This window comes from Gigantopelta aegis, chromosome 2, assembly GCF_016097555.1.
Source record: "Gigantopelta aegis isolate Gae_Host chromosome 2, Gae_host_genome, whole genome shotgun sequence".
Classification (NCBI taxonomy): domain Eukaryota; kingdom Metazoa; phylum Mollusca; class Gastropoda; order Neomphalida; family Peltospiridae; genus Gigantopelta; species Gigantopelta aegis.
The window spans coordinates 22,530,822-22,555,375 of NC_054700.1; the positions used below are offsets into that span (position 1 = coordinate 22,530,822).

General features: G+C 33.8%; 1 protein-coding gene across 1 annotated transcript in view; it reads left to right on the top strand.

The window, feature by feature from the left end:
• The first annotated feature begins 250 nt into the window (after positions 1–250).
• LOC121382738 (cactin-like) overlaps positions 251–24,554 on the top strand; it is a 33,809-nt gene continuing 9,505 nt past the window's right edge. Inside the window, exons 1-10 of the mRNA XM_041512309.1 lie at positions 251–567; positions 10,272–10,565; positions 10,965–11,034; positions 12,413–12,466; positions 13,424–13,570; positions 14,454–14,525; positions 14,971–15,033; positions 19,514–19,568; positions 20,486–20,574; positions 24,212–24,365. Of these exons, the coding sequence (XP_041368243.1) occupies positions 494–567; positions 10,272–10,565; positions 10,965–11,034; positions 12,413–12,466; positions 13,424–13,570; positions 14,454–14,525; positions 14,971–15,033; positions 19,514–19,568; positions 20,486–20,574; positions 24,212–24,365 (1,072 nt within the window). The 5' untranslated portion in view covers positions 251–493. The remainder of the gene's footprint in view (positions 568–10,271; positions 10,566–10,964; positions 11,035–12,412; positions 12,467–13,423; positions 13,571–14,453; positions 14,526–14,970; positions 15,034–19,513; positions 19,569–20,485; positions 20,575–24,211; positions 24,366–24,554) is intronic.

Below are 24,554 nucleotides of genomic sequence, written 5' to 3' on the forward strand. Positions count from 1 at the left end.
TATACGTGCCTAATCAGCATTTATCATTTTATTCCAAACACACTCAGGCCAGGTCATAGGGTTTTACGTGCACATTCAAAACAAGCTGTTGTAGCGCACGCATGTCCATGACAGGAAAAAAACACACTCACACTGCTTTTACTTTTATAGTCCGTAGGCTACCACGAGGAGCGCCTTTTTCATACTGTGGAATTTACTACAAGTTATTTTTTTTTAATATTTTTTTATTTTTATTATTATTTTATTTTATTTTATGGGGGGGGGGTATTTCCAAATAATTTTTACTTTTCTTCTTACGTCAAACCAAAATCAAATTATTAACAAAAAGGAGTTGGATGAGACGGACTAGATTGTTTACTAGAACGCGTTTAGGTATATAGAGTTATGTCCCTTAGATTACTTTTTTATTTTAAAAGATTAAGAATGTTTAAATCGTATTTTCTTCGACTTTTTCGTAATTTTGTTAAAAATAATTTACTAATACAGTAATAGTATGGGTAACAAGGACAAGAAGAAACACAGACATAGATCAAGTGAAAGAAAACCTAAAAAGCGACGGAAAGAACGGTAACGTTAATATAATGTTGGTTTACAATAATTTAAAGATCCAAATTCAGTGTTTGGGCCTGGCTAGTTCACCAAGATAAACCTCGCGTGCAAGCACAAACAGCGAGGTTTATCTTGTCTATTGTCTGAACTAAATTGTTAACAACTACGAAAATTTACTCTCCCACCTTTAATAGCCGTTAGATATCCTCCAAAATTTGTCCAGACACAAATCTTGAAAAAACTATTACAATGACACAGATTCCATTAGCCCGAGTACTCTGACTGTAAGAGAGCTAGACGGACATTTGGACATAAACACGCTCTCATTACAGTCAGAGACCAACCTATGTCTTTTTTTGGCAATTCCTGACTACCAGACGGTAGGCAACGAGTCCCGCTCTAATACCACAACAATCCTATGTTTGACGTCAAATACCTTTACATCAATCATTTTCGAGTTAAGTGATACAAAAAAAATCCACATATTAATCACTAATACACTTACTACAGAAAGAAACCCGACAGCACCCACATTCAGCTACGCTTCGTGACACTCCGTCGCAACAATTGCAAAGCTCGGCGATCTATTTCGAGACGTAGACCACGTGATCGCGCACTGGGCGATTCCGCCTTGTGCAGCAGTTACAGGGGCCGTCTCATATCAAGCGAAGTTACAACATGGAAGAGTTGGCTAATGCCGTTTTGGATGAATTTGGATTTCATTACGTCATTAAACCAAAACAATTACACATTATTGATTCCATTTTGAATTTGAAGGATACATTTGGGTGTTATCGACAGGATACGGCAAAAGTATGTGCTACGTACTGCCTCCTCTTATGAAAGATAAAGTAAGTAGTAATTTAATTTGATTATTTTATGTTTTATGAATTAGTCATTAGTACAGTAGTAGAGTGTGTGTGGGTTTTTTGTTTTTTTCAACAATTACGTAACGCTCTTGAGGGGATGGGGTATCATAAGATGTATTCCGAGGCGTTAAGGGGAAGGATGGCAATGCTTGTTACTGCAAAATCAAAATTGAATCGGTGCATAGCTCATTCGATCTTTAAAACTTATCTTATAGTTGTTTTGCTATTCAGATCAAACTAAAAAATATTGAAATTTGTTTTGTTCAACGACACCACTAGAGCACATTGATTAATTAATCACTAGCTATTGGATGTCAAACATTTGGTAACTCTGATATGAGTACTGGAGAAGAAACCCGCTACATTAGCAATGGATCTTTTATATGTACTTTCCCACAGGCCACTGACCAGTTCTGGTGCATTAGTTGGAACGACAAAGAAATCAATTGGTTGAATGGATCCATCGAGGTTGTTCGATCCTGCGACGCGAACACTCAAACGACTGAGCTGAAACCCACTCCCTAAGAAATATGCGGAAATGACTCAAATGTGAAACTGGTGTAATATCTCATTAAAAAGCAAAAAGAAAAATAAAGAAGAAAAAGGCGGTAGGATACTAGTAAATTAAGTAATAAAAATAGTTCAAATTTTGTTTTGGGTTGGTTGTAAGTATTCTGTTTGCTTAATAACTAATTTCATATGAACGATCGTTTTATCCAAGCAAATGTAAATCACATATATGTATGGTAGTTAATAATTATTGACAATGAATTAACCTACGTAGAACACAGCCCAATTGTTTTCAACAACTGAACAAAGACCGATTCTGTAACACAATACTCAATGATCAGTTGTAGACAGGAGTTCCGTCATAGTAGACAAGCTGACGCCTAGGGACCGATGGCGATGAGTTTCGCCGTATGCATGTATGGCCACAAATGACTGCCAGGTCCGATGTCGGGAATTAACCTGCTTATATCAGTTTGATGTTCAAGTACGCTACCACGATTTCTGATCAAGGCCACAAACTGTACTCAGAACGAGAGGGTGTGTGGGAGTTTTAAAAAAAGGTTTAGAACTTTTTTCAGCGTAGAATGTAGCCACAATTAATGAGATTACCCATCGATACGCATTGGCAGTTAACAGTACGACAATGATATTTGTCGCTGATTTACAAGTTCTTTTTTGACTGACGATTTGTTTATGAAAATAATAACCGCTTGATATGAGACGGCCCCTGTAACTGCTGCACAAGGCGGGAATCGCCCAGTGCGCGATCACGTGGTCTACGTCTCGAAATAGATCGCCGAGCTTTGCAATTGTTGCGACGGAGTGTCACGAAGCGTAGCTGAATGTGGGTGCTGTCGGGTTTCTTTCTGTAGTAAGTGTATTAGTGATTAATATGTGGATTTTTTTTGTATCACTTAACTCGAAAATGATTGATGTAAAGGTATTTGACGTCAAACATAGGATTGTTGTGGTATTAGAGCGGGACTCGTTGCCTACCGTCTGGTAGTCAGGAATTGCCAAAAAAAGACATAGGTTGGTCTCTGACTGTAATGAGAGCGTGTTTATGTCCAAATGTCCGTCTAGCTCTCTTACAGTCAGAGTACTCGGGCTAAGATTCCATATACCAGATGATAACCATGTCACCTATATCGACTTCGCTGTGAGCGCATAGGGCAAAAAGCATGTAATTTTGTATCAGCTGCCATTTTGACTTTTTATGGAATATTCTTCAAGAGGGGTGAAAGGATAGGACTTAATCTAACAACATCATAACATGTTATGATATAACAGCAAACGTGATGATGTCATATTATTATTATTTTTTATTATTATTACTATTATTATTATTTTAATGATACCACTAGAGATCATCGATTTCATAGTAATTGTATCACATACTTTGGAGGCTTTCACCCCTCTTAAAGAGTATTCCATAAACAAGCAACATGGCAGACGGCAGAAAACTGCATGTATTTTTCCCTATGCAATCTCAGCAAAGACAATATCGGCGACATCGTTGTAGTCTCGTGTGTGGAATCTGTATATTTGTAGTGGTTTTTTTGCAATTTGTGTCTAGAAAAACTTTGGAGGAAATCTAACAGCAATTAAAGGTAGGAGAGTAATTTTTTGTAGTTGTTAACAATTTGGTTCGGACAATAGGCATTCTGCCATTAGCAGCTTCTGGACAACGTTTCCGAGGAATTTTGCTCGGAAGGAAATTGCGGTCAAAATAACGATTACCATCACATTTTCACACCCTAATCGTATATTGTGATCTATTTTGAGCTCACTGAGACCAAGAAATACTTACTTTGAAACAGTCTTCACTTTTAATTAAAGGAAAAAAGTCTGACTTTACCGAGCGGATTCTAGCAGCCACTTTCTAGCAGACAATTACGCTGGCAGACAATTTCAGCTGACACACATGGCGACGTTCTAAACACCGGACTCATACGCCTTTCGAAGACCTTTTAAGACATACAAATGAGTCTTGGTTATTATTTTGATTTTGTGTGGGTTTTTTATATAAAGATACTCTTTTAAACTCTGAAATTCTCAAGTTATAACGAATACTAATAATTAGCATATTGGTGTGTTTGAAAGTCGTACGAGTCCAGTGTTTAGAACGTCGCCATGCGTGTCAGCTGAAATTGTCTGCCAGCGTAATTGTCTCCTAGAAAGTGGCTGCTAGAATCCACTCAGTAAAGTCAGACTTTTTTCCTTTAAAGCCGCACACCCTAGTTCCATCCAGTGAAAATAAATTATAATTTGGTTAATCTACAAACCTGTAACACACTTAGATCACGTTTTTATCAAATGGAGTGAAAAAGCAGGTTTTATATCGATAAATACCATGGGAATCCCCGTGTCCCAATTGCTTGAAATAATTTTGAAAGTTAGTATTCTGATGTCACCGGTAGATGTCGCTCGAAGCACAACAATGCCTACATCACGACAAATTTCACAGACTTGGGGTGCGTTCCTTTCACCTCTCCTAGACATGTTCCAACTGTTCTGTCCTGGTTGTATCCCCTCTCCAGATATCATAAGACTTAGCAAAATTATTGGTTTTAAGGGTTTGTAATGTTTTGTATTGAGACACTTACTTGTCTGAACTTTATTGTTACTGAAAATGTTCACGAACTGTGAAGAAATATCTCACAAATGAACAACAAGCAAATGACAACAAATCGGATGTTGATTGCGCGAACCGTGCACGAGAAAACAAACTGAACCAAAATGATAACGCTCACGTGGTATACCAACGTCTGTGACGTTTACACAGGAAGATTCCCTCTAAAAATAGATTGGACCTCGCCTGCTTAACGTTTTTTTCTCGAGTGCGAGCGGCATTTTAAGAAATACAAAAAATGCACTTCGTGGTTTTACAAACAGGATTACCAGGATTACCAAAAAGCACTTCAGGTGAATGGAAATGTGTATTCTAAATAATAAGATGTAAATAAAGTGCAATTTAATTTTTAAAAAAAATGGGTTTAATAGCGAAAAACAATGGTTAACAACTAGCCGTAACTAGGGCGTGTCCCTTTAATTAAAAGTGAAGATTGTTTCAAAGTAAGTATTTCATGGTCTCAGTGAGCTCGAAATAGATCACAATATACGATTAGGGTGTGGAAATGTGATGGTAATCGTTATTTTGACCGCAATTTCGTTCCGAGCAAAATCCCTCGGAACTATTGTCCAGAAGCTGCTAATGGCGGAATGCCTAGACAAGATAAACCTCACTGTTTGTGCTTGCACGCGAGGTTTATCTTGGTGAACTAGGGCCTGGCATGATTATGGAAGGCACAGGTAGTAGGTAGCCTACCCCCAAACAGAAACCCCTAATACAAATGCTATAGTTACATATATAAAGAGTTAAAAAATATATGCTGCATTCTGAGTTTTAATAAATATATAAATAGATATCCAGAAAGATATTTGTGTTCAAACATAAGGATCATCATCATTATCATATGTTTTTGGCAAGTATCCTTGTTTAATCGAAAACCGTACAACTAAGAGGAAATGGCTGGTGCGTATGCTCAGTCATGTCAGGCTATCAATTTAACGACATTAATGTTTAGCTTGTTCAATTTAGAAATAAAATGTATAAAAAGGTAAGTACATGTTATCCCTGTTTCATCAAGAATTGCACCAGGTGGTAAGAAAATGTCATTTTAAAAGCAGTATCGAAAACTGTACTGTGACGTTATCATCGTAATGGCAACAACATAAATCGGCTTTTCCCGCGAAAAAACAGTAACATGACAGTCAAGTGACCTGAAAGTAGCTACCCGGAAGTGACCAGTCATTACTCATTCGGCAGTGCTAGCAGACGTGTTTGGTTGTGTGGATTCCGTCGTGCACCTGTTGCTGTTTAGGGATGCATTTGCATTGCATTCAGTAAGATTCCAGGGTACAAATTAATTGTAATAATACATTTCATTGGTTACTAGTCATTTCGTACCAGCCATTTCATACCATAATGGTCATTTCGTACCATAGTCGTTTCGTACCATAGTGCTTTGGTCATTTCGTACCATAGTGGTTTCTCGGTATCTTATTTTTGTCATGGTATACCACTTCTTATTTTTATTGTTGAATAAACGTTGACGTGTAAACATATCTTGTAAAGTGAGCAATGGTTTAAATGAACATATGTATATTGCCACTGATGATCATTTCGTATGATACAAGACTGCCCCCACCCCCACCCCCCCACCCCCCATCTTATATAGGCTTACATCCTTAGCCCACTGTCGACAGATTCTCTGCCTATACTTGCCTTATTGCTGTTGGATAAACAGTCGTTATAATCAACAGTCACATCAGTATCATTTGAAGATAAAAGTAATATATCATATTTTCTTGTTTGTTTGTATGTTTCTCTGCCTATACTTGCCTTATTGCTGTTGGATAAACAGTCGTTATAATCAACAGTCACATCAGTATCGTTTGAAGATAAAAGTAATATATCATATATTATTATTCTTTCTTTCTTTCTTTCTTTCTTTCTTTCTTCTTTCTTAAGGGTGGTTCTTCAGTATAGCTGCATTAAAGTGCTGTGCCAGATGTATGATGTATTGAGCTATATCAATCAAGATATGTAAATGTAAAAAAATTATATACCAGTATATTTTCCATTTAAAAATATTCCCCTGAAAAACAGAACCAGCTGAATTCGTTTCGGGAATTTCCGTAAGATTTGATCCGTGACGTCACGAAGGGAACTCCTTTCGATAGTCAGCGCCATTGTTCATTGCTTCTTTTGTGTTTATTATGGTTAAACGGCGTGTTGTTGGTGGCTGTAGCAATACAAAAGCCAATAAATTTAGTCTTCACGGATTTCCTAGTAATGTTGCTGTGAGAAAGCTGTGTGTGAATTTGATTAAAACAACGTGGAAATACTGGACAAGAAGAAAATGCCGGAGACCGTTGCGACAGCAGACACTTTAGTTTCAATTCGTCCGAACTGGTTTGTCGGCTTAAGCGAGATATGGGAATATCATGTGTTATGGCTTTTAAACAAAGATGCCGTACCAACAATGTTTCTGCGACACAAAACAAATGACAACAAGCCGACGCCATCCACACCGAAACAACCTTTGGGTGCATATCGTCAATGTCCCAAATTGCGTTATGCTTTCAACTCGGTCAGTTTGTTTTCTCATGCACGGTTCGTGCAATCATCGAGATCCGATTTGTTGTCGTTTGCATCTCGTTCATTTGTGAGATTTTTCTTTACAGTTCGAGAACATTAAAACAATAAAGTACAGACAAGTAAGTATCTATAGCCTAGTCCGTCCCATTCTACAAAATGGTTTTTTGTAAAAAGAAAAAAGAAAAGAAAAAAAAGAGCTAATTTTGTATGCATCTTAGAAAACAATTTGCTCAGAAATAAATGACTTGTAAATTCCATAGTATGAAAAAAGGCGTTCCCTGTAAAACGGACTATAAATACACAAAATTAATTTTACTATACCTCCCACAGTGAAAACCTTTTTTCATACTATGGAATGTGCTATAAATTATTTATTTCTGAGCAGACTGTTTTCACAACTGCACACAAAAAAATTAGTATTGTTTTGTTATTTCCAAAACACTTACTTTTTTTTTTTTTTTTTTATGTCAAACTCAACTGAAATTATTCACACAAAAAAAACATCTTCATAGAGGGATGGGACGGACTAAAAGTCGTTTTTGTTTATTTCTTAAAATTACCGATATCGGGTCCACTTGACTCGTAGAATTCAAGAGTTATTTATCGTCTTTTCTACTACATCACAAGAATTAGAACATACAGGGTAGCAAAATAATTCGCACGAAAAGCTAAAGAATAAAACAAGAATAAAAGTTGTAAATTAGTGGTAAGCTGTCTCCACGACCATTTTCATCGTCATCTGTCGGGCCGGTGGTTCGTCGGAAGATGTTCCAGGTTCAAACTGATAAGGCATTATTTGTTGTGTTGCACAAATATTAGTCCAGTCGTCATTACTACACTATTCATTATCGAAAGAAGAATCGCATGATCAAGCTTGGCAGTCGCTGTCGGCCCCACTTTCGCTTGCGCTGGAAGTCATCTCGTGGTAGGTTTCTCTGAAGCGCGTTCCCTTCGTGACGTCACGGCTAGTTACAGGCAAATGTTTTTACCGAGAATTTTACTCGGTCGTTTCCGGCAGTGTTCTACGGGAGTGATGTTTTAATACTTTTATGGGGCATTTTCGTAATTATTGATTTACATATCGGTGTAAAATATTATTGCAATGAATTAAGAAAGCATTTAATTGTGGAATTTGAAATTTTAGTGTATGGTCTGGCACAGCACTTTAACCTAATGTTTATTTTTTAAATCAGTAATTCGACATTTTACTATCTATCAATCAACTAAGCTGCACAATAAATGATTGAGGTACGAAACGACCAAACAGACATGGAACGAAATAACCATGGTACAAAATGACTGGTACGAAATGACCAAATAACTATGGTATGAAATGACCAGGGTACGAAATGGTAAAATTGGGTACAAAATGACTATGGTACGAAATGACTATGGTACAAATTGACTGGTTACCACTTCATTGAGCATAAAACTTATTCTTATCTTTTTTCCTGCATTTTTAAGGAAATTTGTTTTAAGTGTACTTCCTTAACAAGAAGTTCTTGTTGTATCATACTATCAATGATCGAACATGTGCAGACATTACAAAATACCCGGAAGTAAAATAATATGGTTTTCGATTTCATACGGTTTTCGACAATTGGCGATATTTGTAACTTTAGAGAGTTAAAATTATCAGCAGTAGGGCTTCTAGAATTTTATAAAAATCCACTTGCCATGGGATCAGTGATTTTAAAAATATACTAGCCATGATTAAAAATTCCCTAGCCCTACTTTAAATAAATACAATTTTACTAATATGTGTAGTAATAATCAGATATATCACCTAAAGAGGGAGATAGAGCTTAAAAAATCATTATATTGGGGGTGGGAAGAGGGGAAGGATATTTATATTTACAAAATAAGACTTAAATGCAGCATTTGACAAGATATTTTTTTCACTAGCCATCAGGATAGTTATAATAGTTATTTACTAGCCCAACACTGAATATCACTAGCCATGGGAGTGGGGCTACCATAATCTAGAAACCCTGCAGCAGACGCCGTGACAATCATGTGACTTCAGTAACCAGATACCAGAACAGCTGAGAACAGACAGAAATAAATTATTTCAAATTAGTTTTTGAAAATCATAGAAAAAAGGTATTTATAAGTAGGTACATTTTAATCTTTTATTTTTACGAACATTTCTTTGAAATTGAATATTACTGATGAAAAACAATGAAACTATTTCATTTATTTATTTTAAAAAAAGAATAATTAAAAAAAAAGGTGGATAATGCCTAAGAGTATTAATGAATTTTATTTATTGTCAATCGAATAAATTATTTTTATCGCCCTGAGGGCCCTGAGTCGGGCATTCAGAAACTCCTTGGTATGCCAAATATTTATGGGATATGGGAACTCTGACCTGGTGTGCCTCTTTGAAAACTTTGACAATTTATTGCATTCTAAACTACAGACCCAGTGACTGAATTTGGTCCATGCTTGAATGCCATGCACATTTTCATAATAATATATATTTTTAATTACAATTAAAAATTGCATCGTAATTTTTTTCTGCACAAAAATGCATTTCACTAGCAAACCACAATATTTGTTGCACATTTTGCGATGCGATACCGCTTACTTCACACCCTGTATACGACACAGTGTTTTGTTTTAGTGGGGTGTTCTACTGCCCTCTTTCATGTTTTGTTTTAGTGGGGTGTTCTACTGCCCTCTTTCATGTTTTGTTTTAGTGGGGTGTTCTACTGCTCTCTTTCATGTTTTGTTTTAGTGGGGTGTTCTACTGCCCTCTTTCATGTTTTGTTTTAGTGGGGTGTTCTACTGCCCTCTTTCATGTTTTGTTTTAGTGGGGTGTTCTACTGCCCTCTTTCATGTTTTGTTTTAGTGGGGTGTTCTACTGCCCTCTTTCATGTTTTGTTTTAGTGGGGTGTTCTACTGCCCTCTTTCATGTTTTGCTGCTTCCCTTTATTTTTCTGTGCCCCACATTTATTACTCTCTTTTTTTTTCTTTCTTCTTTTTTTTGTACACTCGAAATGAAATTGAACCAAATATCTTCAGTACAGATTTTGTTTATTCCATTAAAATGTTTTGTCAACATTCGGTTCATCTAGTGACAGTGCCAATAGTTTGCAAATGACAAAGTTTGCCAAATGTTCATGATCTATATTATATTGCATTTTAAATATAATTTTAAGCATCTATATTTTTAGTTCCCCATCATCTGAAGATTCTTCAGGAGCAGAAAGCAGGTCAAGGTCACCCCATGAGAGAAAGTCACATGTGTCACGTTCCCATAAAAAGAAACAGAGAAGTTACAGTTCAGAAAGCATGGACAGTGACCAGTCATCTGGAAAAAAATGGTCGCACAAGACCAGTTCCCACAAAAAGAAACAGAGAAGTTACAGTTCAGAGAGCTCTGAAAGTGATCAGTCGATTGAAAGAAAGTTAGCAGAGAAAGACAGAAGGAAGAAAGAGGAGTTCCTGAAGAATAAAGAAGAGAGACGGTATCGTGTATTTTTTCGTATGTTCAGTGTTCAGTAAATGTTTTAAAAAGTCACTAGTCCTCACAGGAGTTTTGGCTACATCTCTATGTGTTATAGTAATTCAGTTGATAATTTTCACTTAACTAGTCCAGAACAAAAATGAACTAGTTAGGATCGAGAGGTAGTAAATTTGTCCGACCCTATTAATCTTAAAATATTAACTAGTCTTACATAAAAAATAATCTCTTCTGTTGGTGTAGATGATACATGAAGAGAAATAGAATAAAATATATTATGTAATCAAGGAGATGTAGATATTGTATGACTATTGGCCAATCAAAAAATGCTTCTTTTTTCTTTTTTTAATTTAGTAGTAATAAATATTGTTTAAACCATTTCCTGACTAATATTTTGTTACAGACTTCAGAAGGACTTGATCAAGGCTCTGGAAACACCTGAAGAAAAAAGAGCACGGAGATTAGCTAAAAAGGTAAATGTACACAACATACATACACATACTGTTAACCTTATTTCATTTCAATGAACACGTGCACGGGATTTAGCTTAGTCGGTTGAGTGCATCACAGGATCGAACAACCTCGGTGAATGTCATGTATAATCTGTAATTGTCAAATGTAGGGAGAGACCTTAATGTAAGCATCGTCTGTTGGTCAGTCCCCAATGTTAATACAAACGTTAATCAAGGGCGGCACAATGTAAAAAGTAGTGGTACAGCTCGAGGTTGCCAGACTCTCTTTTCAAATTCACCTGTGAAGATCATTTTCACAGAATCAACAAATGGCTGTACTGGCCGCACCGTCTGCACTGCCCTTGGTTAATAAATATTGTTTAAAAACATTAAAAACTGATTGGTTTTTTTCTTGTTCCATCCAGTGCACCACAACTGGTCAAAGGCCGTGATATATGCGTTCCTTTCTGTGCAAATAAAAAAGGTCCCTTGCTACTAATGGAAAAATGTAGCAGGTTTCCTCTGATGACTGTGTCAATAGTACCAAATGTTTGACATCCAATAGCCGATGATTAATAAATGTGCTCTAGAGGTGTCGTTAAACAAAACAAAGCAACACAAAAATCTCTTATTATGAATGTGCAAAGACATTTATTTGATGTGTAATAACAAAAAAAGTGTTACTAAATGTCTGTTCCTGAGTAAAGATGGATATTATATAGATAACAGAATTGTAATCCCCAGATTAAGGAAGCAAAAGGCTGCCACATTGTTGGGCATAAATTGTGACGAAAGCCAGGGCATCTAGAATATTAAACAAATCCACTAACCATGAGATTAGTACCATAAATTTGTACCAATACTAAAAAACAAAACATAAATATGGCCAAAACAGTTTATAATCACTATTAATAATAATTAACATGTATAACATGTTTATTTGCAAGTCCAAAAACCATTACTTATTCCCAATAAATTCATATATTTTATTTACTGTATAAGTGATATGCATCTACACAAGAGGTTGAACAGTGTTGAAACCAGAATGGTATAGGGTATCGGTACCATTGAAAAATGCTAACAGTTACATTTTGCAGAACTGGGGGTTGCTAATAAACACATTAATTAATTCTCTCAAATGCCAAGTGATATTCTATTTTTTCAGGTAAATCAAATATTCGGTACCACACCTTTATGCACTGCCCTTGTAGATCAATATAATTTAGATATTTATTTTCAGTTACTGTAACAGTTCGTTATAATTTATGATTATTATTGTTGTTGTTATTTTTGTTATTATTATTATTATTATTATGCAAATGGTCCCCATCCAGAGGATGCTTACTTATGAAAGAGTTTGAATCATATGTGTCTTAATGTTTTTTATTTATTTTTTCAGGAAGCTAAAGAAAGAAAGCGAAAAGAAAAAATGGGTTGGGATAAAGACTACATTGTAAGTTTGCCCTCAAGTGTTTAAAAACCAAGACCAAATTGTTTAACATGCACATTCAGAGCAAGCTGTTGTAGTGCACGCCTGTCATGGGCACAAGCGCCTGCCTCAGCAAGCTCCTCTGTCCAGGACAGGAAGTGTTTAAAGTGTGGTTGTAGTCTTATACTCATCAATATATACATGTGAGAGATGGTTAATGCTTTTTGTCAAATGTGATTTTTATATTTCACTGAATTAAGCCGACCATTATATTAAATAAAACTTCACAAAATGAGATATTAGTCCAATTTGATAAAAAAAACCCACAAAAAAACCCACCTTGGAATGTTTTGTTTATTATATAACATTCATCATTTTACTTTGATGTTGAAAAAATAAGCTACAAATCATATATCTGACCAGTAATGTCAGTTTGATAAGAGACATCGTTATATTATGAGGGGGCAAGATTTATCTCAGTTGAGTGCTTGCTTGAGGTGCCTGTGTCACAGGATCAAACCACCTCAGTGGATCTATTCAACTGATTGTTTTTTCTCATTCCAACCAGTGTACTACGGTTGGTCAAAGGCCGTGATATGTGCTTTTCTGTCTGTGGGAAAGTGCATATAAAAGATCCCTTGCTGCTAATGGAAAATGTAGCGGGTTTCCTCTGATGACTACGTGTCATAATTACCAAATGTTTGACATCCAATAGCGGATGATTAATTAATCAGTGTGTTTTAGTGGTGTCGTTAAACAAAACAAACTTTAACTTTTTTACTTTGATGCTGAAAAAATGTGCTACAAATCCATTGTAAACCATATATCTGACCAGTTATGTCACTTTGCAAAGAGACATCGGTACAGTAAAAGTTAGCAAAATCTTTCAGGAATTTGTGTAAACTGTGTACTTGTTGGCTTATAGAAATGCTTCTCCACATGTTTATCTTACTTTACGACTAACTGCAACATTTGTTTCAGGGTTACACAAACACTGACAATCCATTTGGAGATGAACATTTGCTTGACGCCTTTGTGTGGGACAAGAAGTTGGGCAAAGATGGCCGAAAAGACTTTACAAGGATGGACATACAGAAAATGGCAAATTCAAAGATGGGTGAAAACAGAGTAAGGGTTCTTTCAGAATTGACAACTTTGTGGGTGGGGAAAATGGGGTAGGGATAAATGAAACAAACTTCATATGCCTATATATTTTATTTTAATTGTTTGGATTGTCTGTCATAAAGTGCAATTACAAGCAGATGATTGTGGATTTTTGATATTGTGCAGATCAAATAACAAAGTGAATATCAAATATATCTTGCTGCTTTTGACAGTGGTAGCCTATACAGGGAATATTTTGTTTAGTATCGCGTCGCTATTTGCTACACAAATTTCAGAGATCGCTACACAATTTAAAACATTAAACAGTGATTTCTTTTCAATTTTCAATGGACTAAAAAATCGTTAACAAAATGTTTGCTCTTACATGGCAACAGCAAGATACCCTCAGTCTCTTTCTCTCTCTCTCTCTCTCTCCTCTCCCTCCCCCCCCCCCCCCTCTCTCTCTCTCTCTCTCTCTCTCTCTCGATCCATCGACTAGGCATCTGTTAGACACCTAACCAAGGTTTCTACCAGAGGGTAAAGTAAAATGGGTATGGTGCCATACCCAAAATATTTTGTTGATTTTTGTTTTTAAGTTAACCTTTTGACAAAATGAATGACTATCATTACTGTATGATTTTCTTAACCCTAACCCTAAACCTAATCCATTTCTTTATGGGGGAGGTCCCCATACCCATACTGTGGTTGCATTCAATTCCATGTAGCGCCATACCCCAAAAAGAAACACTGCTAACAGCTAGAGGTTAAAATGTTGTTAAAACATAAATTCTTCCTATCCTTGCTACTAGTTACTAGCATTTTTACTACATCCTCACCTGCATCATCACCCATTGTATGAATATTGATCTAAACTAAGTCATTTTATTGATTTTTTTTTTTTTTTCAGAGAGAGCTTGAAAAAGTGAAACAGAGACGTTTGGAAAGAGAAAAGGAGTTGGAGGAAAGGGAGATTGAAAGGGTATATATTTTTTCTATTGTTCTGCCTATTATGTGCTTGGTCATATGTCACTGCCCGAGGATAAATCAGGCCAAAGTTGCCAATAGGAATTCATCAGGACATCCTGGAAAATGCTTACAAGTGTGTTTCACCCGAAAAGTGCTTAAAACTCCTCAAAAAATCAGTTAACCCATAAAGTCCTGATTTCTTTTATTTTTGTTTCTGCATTTAAAAAATGAAATAATCATAATTTTGGAAATACAAAACTTTTGTGTTTGACTTCTGGTTCTGACTAAAAAATAACACTGATTATTTTTAGAAAGATGTGCATATGTCAGACATCAGTGGTGTGTGGGTCTAATATAACTTCTTGTGGACACATCCTGGGGAAGCAGTGGCATTGTAGCATTACTTCAGGGTTTGTCTCTCTGGTATTTCTGACCTGTATTTTGTTTGTTTTATATAGGAGAAGCTACAGAGAGATAAGGAAGCTGAATACTTCAGAGAATGGGAAAAACAAGAGGACAGTGTATGTGTTTTATAAAACTTATATAATCCATTCACAACATAACAATAGTAGGCTATGTGTTTTATAAAACTTATATAATCCATTCACAACATAACAATAGTATGTGTTTTATAAAACTTATATAATCCATTCACAACATAACAATAGTTTATGTGTTTTATACAACTTATATAATCCATTCACAACATAACAATAGTGTGTGTTTTATAAAACTTATATGATCCATTCATAACATAACAATAGTGTGTTTTATAAAACTTATATAATCCATTGACAACATAACAATAGTGTATGTTTTATAAAACTTATATAATCCATTCACAACATAACAATAGTGTATGTGTTTGATAAAACTTATATAATCCATTAACAACATAACAATAGTATGTGTTTTATAAAACTTATATAATCCATTCACAACATAACAATAGTGTATGTGTTTGATAAAACTTATATAATCCATTAACAACATAACAATAGTATGTGTGTTATAAAACTTATATAATCCATTCACAACATAACAATAGTATGTGTTTTATAAAACTTATATAATCCATTCACAACATAATAGTTTATGTGTTTTATACAACTTATATAATCCATTCACAACATAACAATAGTGTGTGTTTTATCAAACTTATATGATCCATTCATAACATAACAATAGTGTGTTTTATAAAACTTATATAATCCATTCACAACATAACAATAGTGTATGTTTTATAAAGCTTATATAATCCATTCACAACATAACAATAGTGTGTTTTATAAAACTTATATAATCCATTCACAACATAACAATAGTGTATGTGTTTTATAAAACTTACATAGTCCATTCACAACATAACAATAGTATGTGTTTTATAAAACTTACATAATCCATTCACAACATAACAGTAGTATGTGTTTTATAAAACTTATATAATCCATTCACAACATAACAATAGTGTGTGTTTTATAAAACTTATATAATCCATTCACAACATAACAATAGTATGTGTTTTATAAAACTTATATGATCCATTCATAACATAACAATAGTGTGTTTTATAAAACTTATATAATCCATTCACAACATAACAATAGTGTATGTTTTATAAAACTTATATAATCCATTCACAACATAACAATAGTGTATGTGTTTGATAAAACTTATATAATCCATTAACAACATAACAATAGTATGTGTTTTATAAAACTTATATAATCCATTCACAACATAACAATAGTGTATGTGTTTGATAAAACTTATATAATCCATTAACAACATAACAATAGTATGTGTTTTATAAAACTTATATAATCCATTCACAACATAATAGTTTATGTGTTTTATACAACTTATATAATCCATTCACAACATAACAATAGTGTGTGTTTTATCAAACTTATATGATCCATTCATAACATAACAATAGTGTGTTTTATAAAACTTATATAATCCATTCACAACATAACAATAGTGTATGTTTTATAAAGCTTATATAATCCATTCACAACATAACAATAGTGTGTTTTATAAAACTTATATAATCCATTCACAACATAACAATAGTGTATGTGTTTTATAAAACTTACATAGTCCATTCACAACATAACAATAGTATGTGTTTTATAAAACTTACATAATCCATTCACAACATAACAATAGTATGTGTTTTATAAAACTTATATAATCCATTCACAACATAACAATAGTGTGTGTTTTATAAAACTTATATAATCCATTCACAACATAACAATAGTATGTGTTTTATAAAACTTATATGATCCATTCATAACATAACAATAGTGTATGTTTTATAAAGCTTATATAATCCATTCACAACATAACAATAGTGTGTTTTATAAAACTTATATAATCCATTCACAACATAACAATAGTGTGTTTTATAAAACTTATATAATCCATTCACAACATAACAATAGTGTATGTGTTTTATAAAACTTATATAATCCATTAACAACATAACAATAGTATGTGTGTTATAAAACTTATATAATCCATTCATAACAATAGTGTATGTATTTTATAAAACTTACATAGTCCATTCACAACATAACAATAGTATGTGTTTTATAAAACTTACATAATCCATTCACAACATAACAATAGTATGTGTTTTATAAAACTTATATAATCCATTCACAACATAACAATAGTGTGTTTTATAAAACTTATATAATCCATTCACAAAATAACAATAGTATGTGTTTTATAAAACTTATGTGATCCATTCACAAAATAACAATAGTGTGTGTTTTATAAAACTTATATAATCCATTCACAACATAACAATAGTATGTGTTTTATAAAACTTATGTGATCGATTCACAAAATAATAGTATGTTTTATAAAACTTATGTGATCCATTCACAACATAACAATAGTGTGTGTTTTATCAAACTTATATGATCCATTCACAACATAACAATAGTGTGTGTTTTATAAAACTTATATGATCCATTCACAACATAACAATAGTGTGTGTTTTATAAAACTTATATGATCCATTCACAACATAACAATAGTGTGTGTTTTATAAAACTCGTATGATCCATTCACAACATAACAATAGTGTGTGTTTTATAAAACTTGTATGATCCATTCACAACATAACAATAGTGTGTGTTTTATAAAACTCGTATAATCCATTCACAACAACAATAGTCTGTTTTACAAAACTTATATAATCCATTCACAACATAATTATAAAAGTTTGTGTTTTATAAAATGTGGACAATATATTTACAAACAAGAGGATAGTGTATCAGTGATGGGGGAAAATAAAATTGACAATCAGTGCCATTTGATGTCATCACTACCGGGTGGGGGGGTTTGGGGGAAGAAAGGAATAAAAAATATTTATAAGAACATTTAAAAGGCGATATTTGCCAAATAGTGTTTAAAAAAATCATAGTGGCGTTTGTATAGTTTTATCTTGAATAATGAACGCAAAACAGAACAATGATTGTAACCAGTTGCAAACTGGATAGCTTTCTCACCAAGAATGGTGTTATTGTTAACAACTGTTTAATCTCGTGACCGGCTCAGCGACTTTGACAAATGTTTAGCCTAGTGGCAGTGGATTGATATTACTGTAGGTCCGACGTCAGTGACTGGCAATATATACTTATGGCAGACTTAAAATCACAGACAGCTGAAACACCAGCCATATTGACCACTATTTATTATTTTAAATCATGCACGAAATACCGATGTCTGTGCAGGTTGGTTCACTTGACTAGGAATTTGTTCTAATAATAAAAACGACAGATGCTTCAGACCAACAAAAGTGGGACCGGCAAACATGTTTAAAAAAAATAATTTTGGTCTAAGAGATTGGGAATCGGTCCCAGACCTGGAAAAAAGGGCTTTTCCCTACCCCAGCTGTGTATATGTTTGTTTCTCTTTTAAATTTAATGTACAGCAAGTAGATTGAGTTTTCACATAAGCTATAAAATCTGTTTATAAATATGAACAGTGCAAATGTTTCACAAAATTTGTAAAACAAAACAGTAGTATGTGTTGTGAACATAATCCATTTACAAATAAGTAGACAATGTATTTGTTTTCAAAACTTCTTTAACCTGACGACTACTTGATTAATTTTTAACAAAAGCCACATTGAGTGGAGTTGGGTACAAGTTTATAACTTTTACTCATATATATTCACATAATATTTTTTATAAATACATAAAACAAAGTTCATATTTGAATCGTTAAGAATTATTTTTGTGAGTTTTCTAATTTTTATGACATTTTAGATCAGTTTATTTTGATTAAAATTAGGCAAAAAATTGAAAAAGACATGTTTACTTATGGGCATTAGTGGCTATATGTCTAATATTTATGTCCATTATTTCCAGTAACTGTTTTTCTGAACTGAATTTATTTTTGGAAACGAACTATGATTCATTTCCCAATATTTGGTGATTTTTATTGTTGGTATAACGATTAAATTTATTATCAAATTAGCTGTCACAATCAGCTATCGATTCCTCAAAATGACAGTGATGTTCCGACATTGTTTAGCGAAAAAACAAAAAACTAAAGCTGCCATACTCGCAATTAATCTATTTCCTGTTCTACTATTATTTCCTGTGAGTGTTGTTTAAAAAACAGTGTGAAATATGAATTGGTGAATGACTGTATACTGTGTACAGTATGTCAACCTGAGTGACATATCTTGTCTGCAGTAGTCCGAAGGTTAATCGATTTACAAACAGTAGAACAGTGTGTATTTCATAACACCAATGCAATGAAATTACAAACCAAGTGAATAATGTATCTATAGCTTTTATATACAATTTTATTGTATTGATGTAACTGATTATTTTACATTTTACAATATAAAATACGGTAAAAAGTTGTTTATTATATTATTAAACATTTACAATAATATAAAGTGTAATTAATTGAGTGGTTCATAACAAGGAATATGGTAAACATTTTATTATTTTGTTTTATTTTCAATAGTTTCATCTGAGCCAAGCCAAACTGAGATCTAAAATTAGAATCCAAGATGGCAGAGGTGAGTTCAAAACCAACAATTATAATTTTTTTTAAATCCAGCATTATTGTTTCTAAAATGAAAGTCTTTCTCCACACATCAATATTAGAGAAGAAAAGCTCACAATTTGTTTGCTACTTTTCAGATCTTTCAGATTTTTTTTTTTTCGAAGTTCATTTTCATATCTTGATATATCAATAGCCCAATATAAAGATTTGTTTTGAGTTCTTCTGGTTGATATTGCTTTACTTTTTTTATAAATGAGAAAAGCTGTGGTTAGAATGCTTGCTTGAGATATGATGCACGAGTTGATCTTTAGTGGACCCATTGGCTTATTTGCCAATCCAACCTGTTCTCTACAAAGATCATATGTGCTGTCCCATGTGTGGGTGAATACATGTAAAGACAACATTTGTTCCCATTGGCCTCTGGGAACAGCAGATTTTTATCTAACACTTCATAGCAAATGTTACAGTTACGAAATATTTTTAAGCACACATTTTAGAAATCACCATGTGAGATTTTTTATATCACAGTGCGATATATCCATCACATGTTGGACATTGATTTGAAGACATCTGATAGGTTGCTCCATGTTAATCACCTACATGTCAAATCCAAACCATCCAGTGCAATTCATATTTTGGCCCCTTTCATCATTTATAAGTTAATTGTTTGTACAAGCACTGTAAATAACTTTTAGTTGGAAAAGATGTTTAAATTGCCATTAACTGTGGCCATTAGGTACCATTTATCTTACAACTTATTATTTAAAACATATACAACTTACTTTAACTTATTACACATGTTAAAACAACTCTTTTGAAGGTATATGCTATCTAATGGCCACTAATGGAATATTCTTTATTTAATGCTAAATAACTGTTGATGTGTTTCCAATTATTTCTTTTGTAACAATTTCTTTTTCGTACTTACAGCTAAACCGATAGACTTGCTTGCTAAGTACATCAGTGCTGAAGATGACGAACTTGCGATAGAGATGCACGAACCGTACACCTATCTGCACGTGAGTAACTGCTGCAGGGTTCTCTTTATAATAAATAAAACAAGTGATGACGACACAAATATTAAAACACAGTGGTTCGTAGCAGTCTTTAAATTCCTTGAAAGTCTTTGAATTTGAAAAAAAAGAATTTTTTTAGGTCTTTAAAAATCTTTGAATTGTAATAAAAGTCTTTAAAAGTCTTTACATTCTCACAAATCATAGCCAAAGCAATGACGATATCTTTTACAGCTGCATGCATTTGATATTATCCAGTTACAAAGTTTAATCTGGCATGATGCATATAAAAAAGCTAAATTTTTTGCCATGGACAGCAACGTATATGAACTGATTTGGTATTTTTATCACATTCTATTCTTTGACCTCTGTGTCTTTGAAAATGGCAGGTAAAAGTCTTTGAATGTGTTTGGTCTTGAAGGGTGTATACTACCAAATCAAATCCCATAGACGACAATAGTAACATATGCGGCTAAAACTCCTACCTGCAACGTATCAACCGACATAAACGCCACGGATATAAATACTACCACCCCTTACACTTAAAGTGAATCAGAAAAAAATGGGGGTCAAGCTGCTCGTTTCTGAGATAACGGGTAGCGTCTATGACTACCCTAGTTTCGCACAAAATTCGAGTACTTTTTTTTACAGGTACCCCATACATGTTTCAAGCACACGGCTACTTGACACATTGGTACTAGATGAAATAAAATTGCACATTTATTTTACCCAGATGAAACTATTATTTTTTACAACCAACACACTCACATTTATAACCAATCACAGGACTTGTGGTGTTCACTTCTCTATCAAAAGTTGGGTGCACCTCGAACTTTGACCCAGCCGGAAGTTATTTGGTATAGTACTACCTATACTGATAACATACATTTTTCAAAAAGTGTCCAGCTATGTGTCTTTATGACAACCAGGATCTGGTGTATTCTGACATAAACTGACAACCTCACTGAAACTGTTGTTTCTACAGTGCAACCTAATATAATGTACACCTCAAAAAGCATATATATTGCATATAGTTTTGTACAAATGCAATATGTCATATTAAACAACAAAATGTTTTAAAATAAAACTCCTGAAGATATTTACTTTCAGTTGGGTGTGTGTACTCGGGTATATATGTAAAGACAACAAAGATAGTCAGAGTACCTCTACCCCTTTAAAGAATTCCATTAAAACACATGCACTTGATTGACCCCTAGATTATGAAGACCTTAACAGGCACATCAAAGAAATATCAGTATTAAAAAAATACACTGTCTGAGGAAGGAAACACAAACATGACTGTATCTGTATGAAGTAATGACTTAATGTCCTGAACATTAGTGTTGGGAGGAAATCCTGTATGCTGGGTGTGGGTGTCTTCAAGTTACCAGGTGTGGGAATTTCAAATCCATCGGCCATGCTGATTTTCATAATGAACCATCAAAACTATTGGCAGCCACCAATATTCCTGACTATATTTTATTTATAGCCTACTGTAGTTGGAGGTTTTAATAGGTGTGATATCTGGAATAATCATGCAGCTTTAACACATTTATCTTTGATTAATTACTGAAAAAAACTATTTTTAAATGACAAAATTACCCGAACATCTATTTTCTTGCATTATTTTCTAATCCGGATGAATACAATATGTACATTAGATGTATTCCTACAATCTGTAATCCAGCATTTTATTTAGCTAGTAACATTAGGTAATACAGCTTTAACAATAAAATAAATTATCAAATTAATCCAAGGCAGATAATCAAATCTGAAAAAATTGGTTCTGAATCTAGTATAAACTCAAAATGCTTTTCATGAGAGCTAACTAAGTGATTATTAAGAAAAAAAAATTATTTGGAGATCTAAGTATATGTTTAACAACCTTATTGTTATGTACAAATAAGAACAGAAGGCACAATAGTGACAACAAATTTAATTATGTTTTTGGTAAAGTTTTTCTTCAAATTTACTTTAAATTTTGCATAAAACTACAAATTTGTCTAAAATATAACTTAGCACCCTATAAATATGTCAAAATGACAATATAAATCAACTTCTTTACAAATTTGAGTTTTCAAAATTTCATACATAAAATATTAACAATGTTAATGGAAACTAAAGACATTAACCCACTATTGGCACATGCTATTTTTAATATAAAAATAAATTGCTATTAAAATCTTAGTTCAGGTTGCCTATATATAATACCATATTTAAGAGCAGTTGTATATGGCAAGTCAAATACCATGTAAAAAGAAATTATTGAAATCTTTACAGTATGAATTATAGGCCAAAACCAACTTTTCTTCAGTGCTAACTTTGATTCAAACTCCATTCAGAGCCATGTACAGAGATTATTGTCAAGGTCAAGGTCATTGTGAACTTGCATGATCGAGTGATGACCAGTATAGTTTAATTAAATAAAATGACAAAATCATAATTTTTTTTATTATGCACTGAATATGTACTATAGGGTGTATACTACCAAATCAAATCCCATAGACGACAATAGTAACATATGCGGCTAAAACTCCTACCTGCAACGTATCAACCGACATAAACGCCACGGATATAAATACTACCACCCCTTACACTTAAAGTGAATCAGAACAAAATGGGGGTCAAGCTGCTCGTTTCTGAGATAACGGGTAGCGTCTATGACTACCCTAGTTTCGCACAAAATTCGAGTACTTTTTTTTACAGGTACCCCATACATGTTTCAAGCACAAGGCTACTTGACACATTGGTACTAGATGAAATAAAATTGCACATTTATTTTACCCAGATGAAACTATTATTTTTTACAACCAACACACTCACATTTATAACCAATCACAGGACTTGTGGTGTTCACTTCTCTATCAAAAGTTGGGTGCACCTCGAACTTTGACCCAGCCGGAAGTTATTTGGTATAGTACTACCTGAAGGCTATGAATCCTGTAAATGGCAGGTAAAAGTCTTTGAATGTGTTTGGTCTTGAAGGCTATGAATCCTGTAAAATGCAGAACATAAATAGATTTCAAGGTTTCCTTTTTGTTGGAGGCAGGATATAGTTCAGTAGTAGAACGCTCGACTGAGGTGCGATGGGTCAGTGGACTGGGGCACACATCCCACCCAGTGTTAACTATAGTCTGTCCCACCTTGAACACCTTTATTCATGCTATAACATTGACTACAACTTATTTATTTATTTGCCGATTGTTTTCTAAATTGGATGCAAAAATTGTATTCTTTTGTTATTTTCAAAACACTTTTACTTTTCTTCTTATGTCAAACCAAACTGAAATTATTTACAATTTTTTTTTTTATAGAATGATTGGATGGACTATAATACTCCATGACTGGTACATCAAAGGCCATGTACCATCCTGCATATAAAAGATCCCTTGTTGCACTATTGGTAGGAGTAGCCTATGTGGTGATTCCAGGTTCAACCTTTCTTTTTTAACCAATGTCAAAATGACCATACATTAAATGTCAAATAGCCGTTTATAAAGTGCTGAGGTGTTGTTAAGCAAATATTCCCTTCCATTTTCTCTCTTTCTCTTGACCCAGTGTTGAAATAACCACAAGTTAGACACCAAATTTTAAAATATGAAGAGGTGTTGGTTATAACAAATATTGTTTTGTTACTGTCCAGGGTTTGACAATTGTCGACATAGAAGATCTGTTGGAGGACATCAAGGTGTACCTTGAGCTGGAGCAAGGGAAGAACACCGACTACTGGCGAGATATCGTCACGGTAACCGAGGATGAGCTCAATAAACTCCGCAAGATGGATACAAGTAGTAGAGGTTTGTCTGTCGTTGTGTCAGTCTGTTTGTTTTTACCATTCTTATTCAGTGTGATAGAATGAGAGGAATACATATTGTCTGTCATCGGAGTCTGTGACATTTTAGTTTGCATGTCACCACAACTGGACAAAGGCATGTGCTTTCCTGTCTGTGGGAAAGTGCATATAAAAGATCCTTTTCTGCATTAAG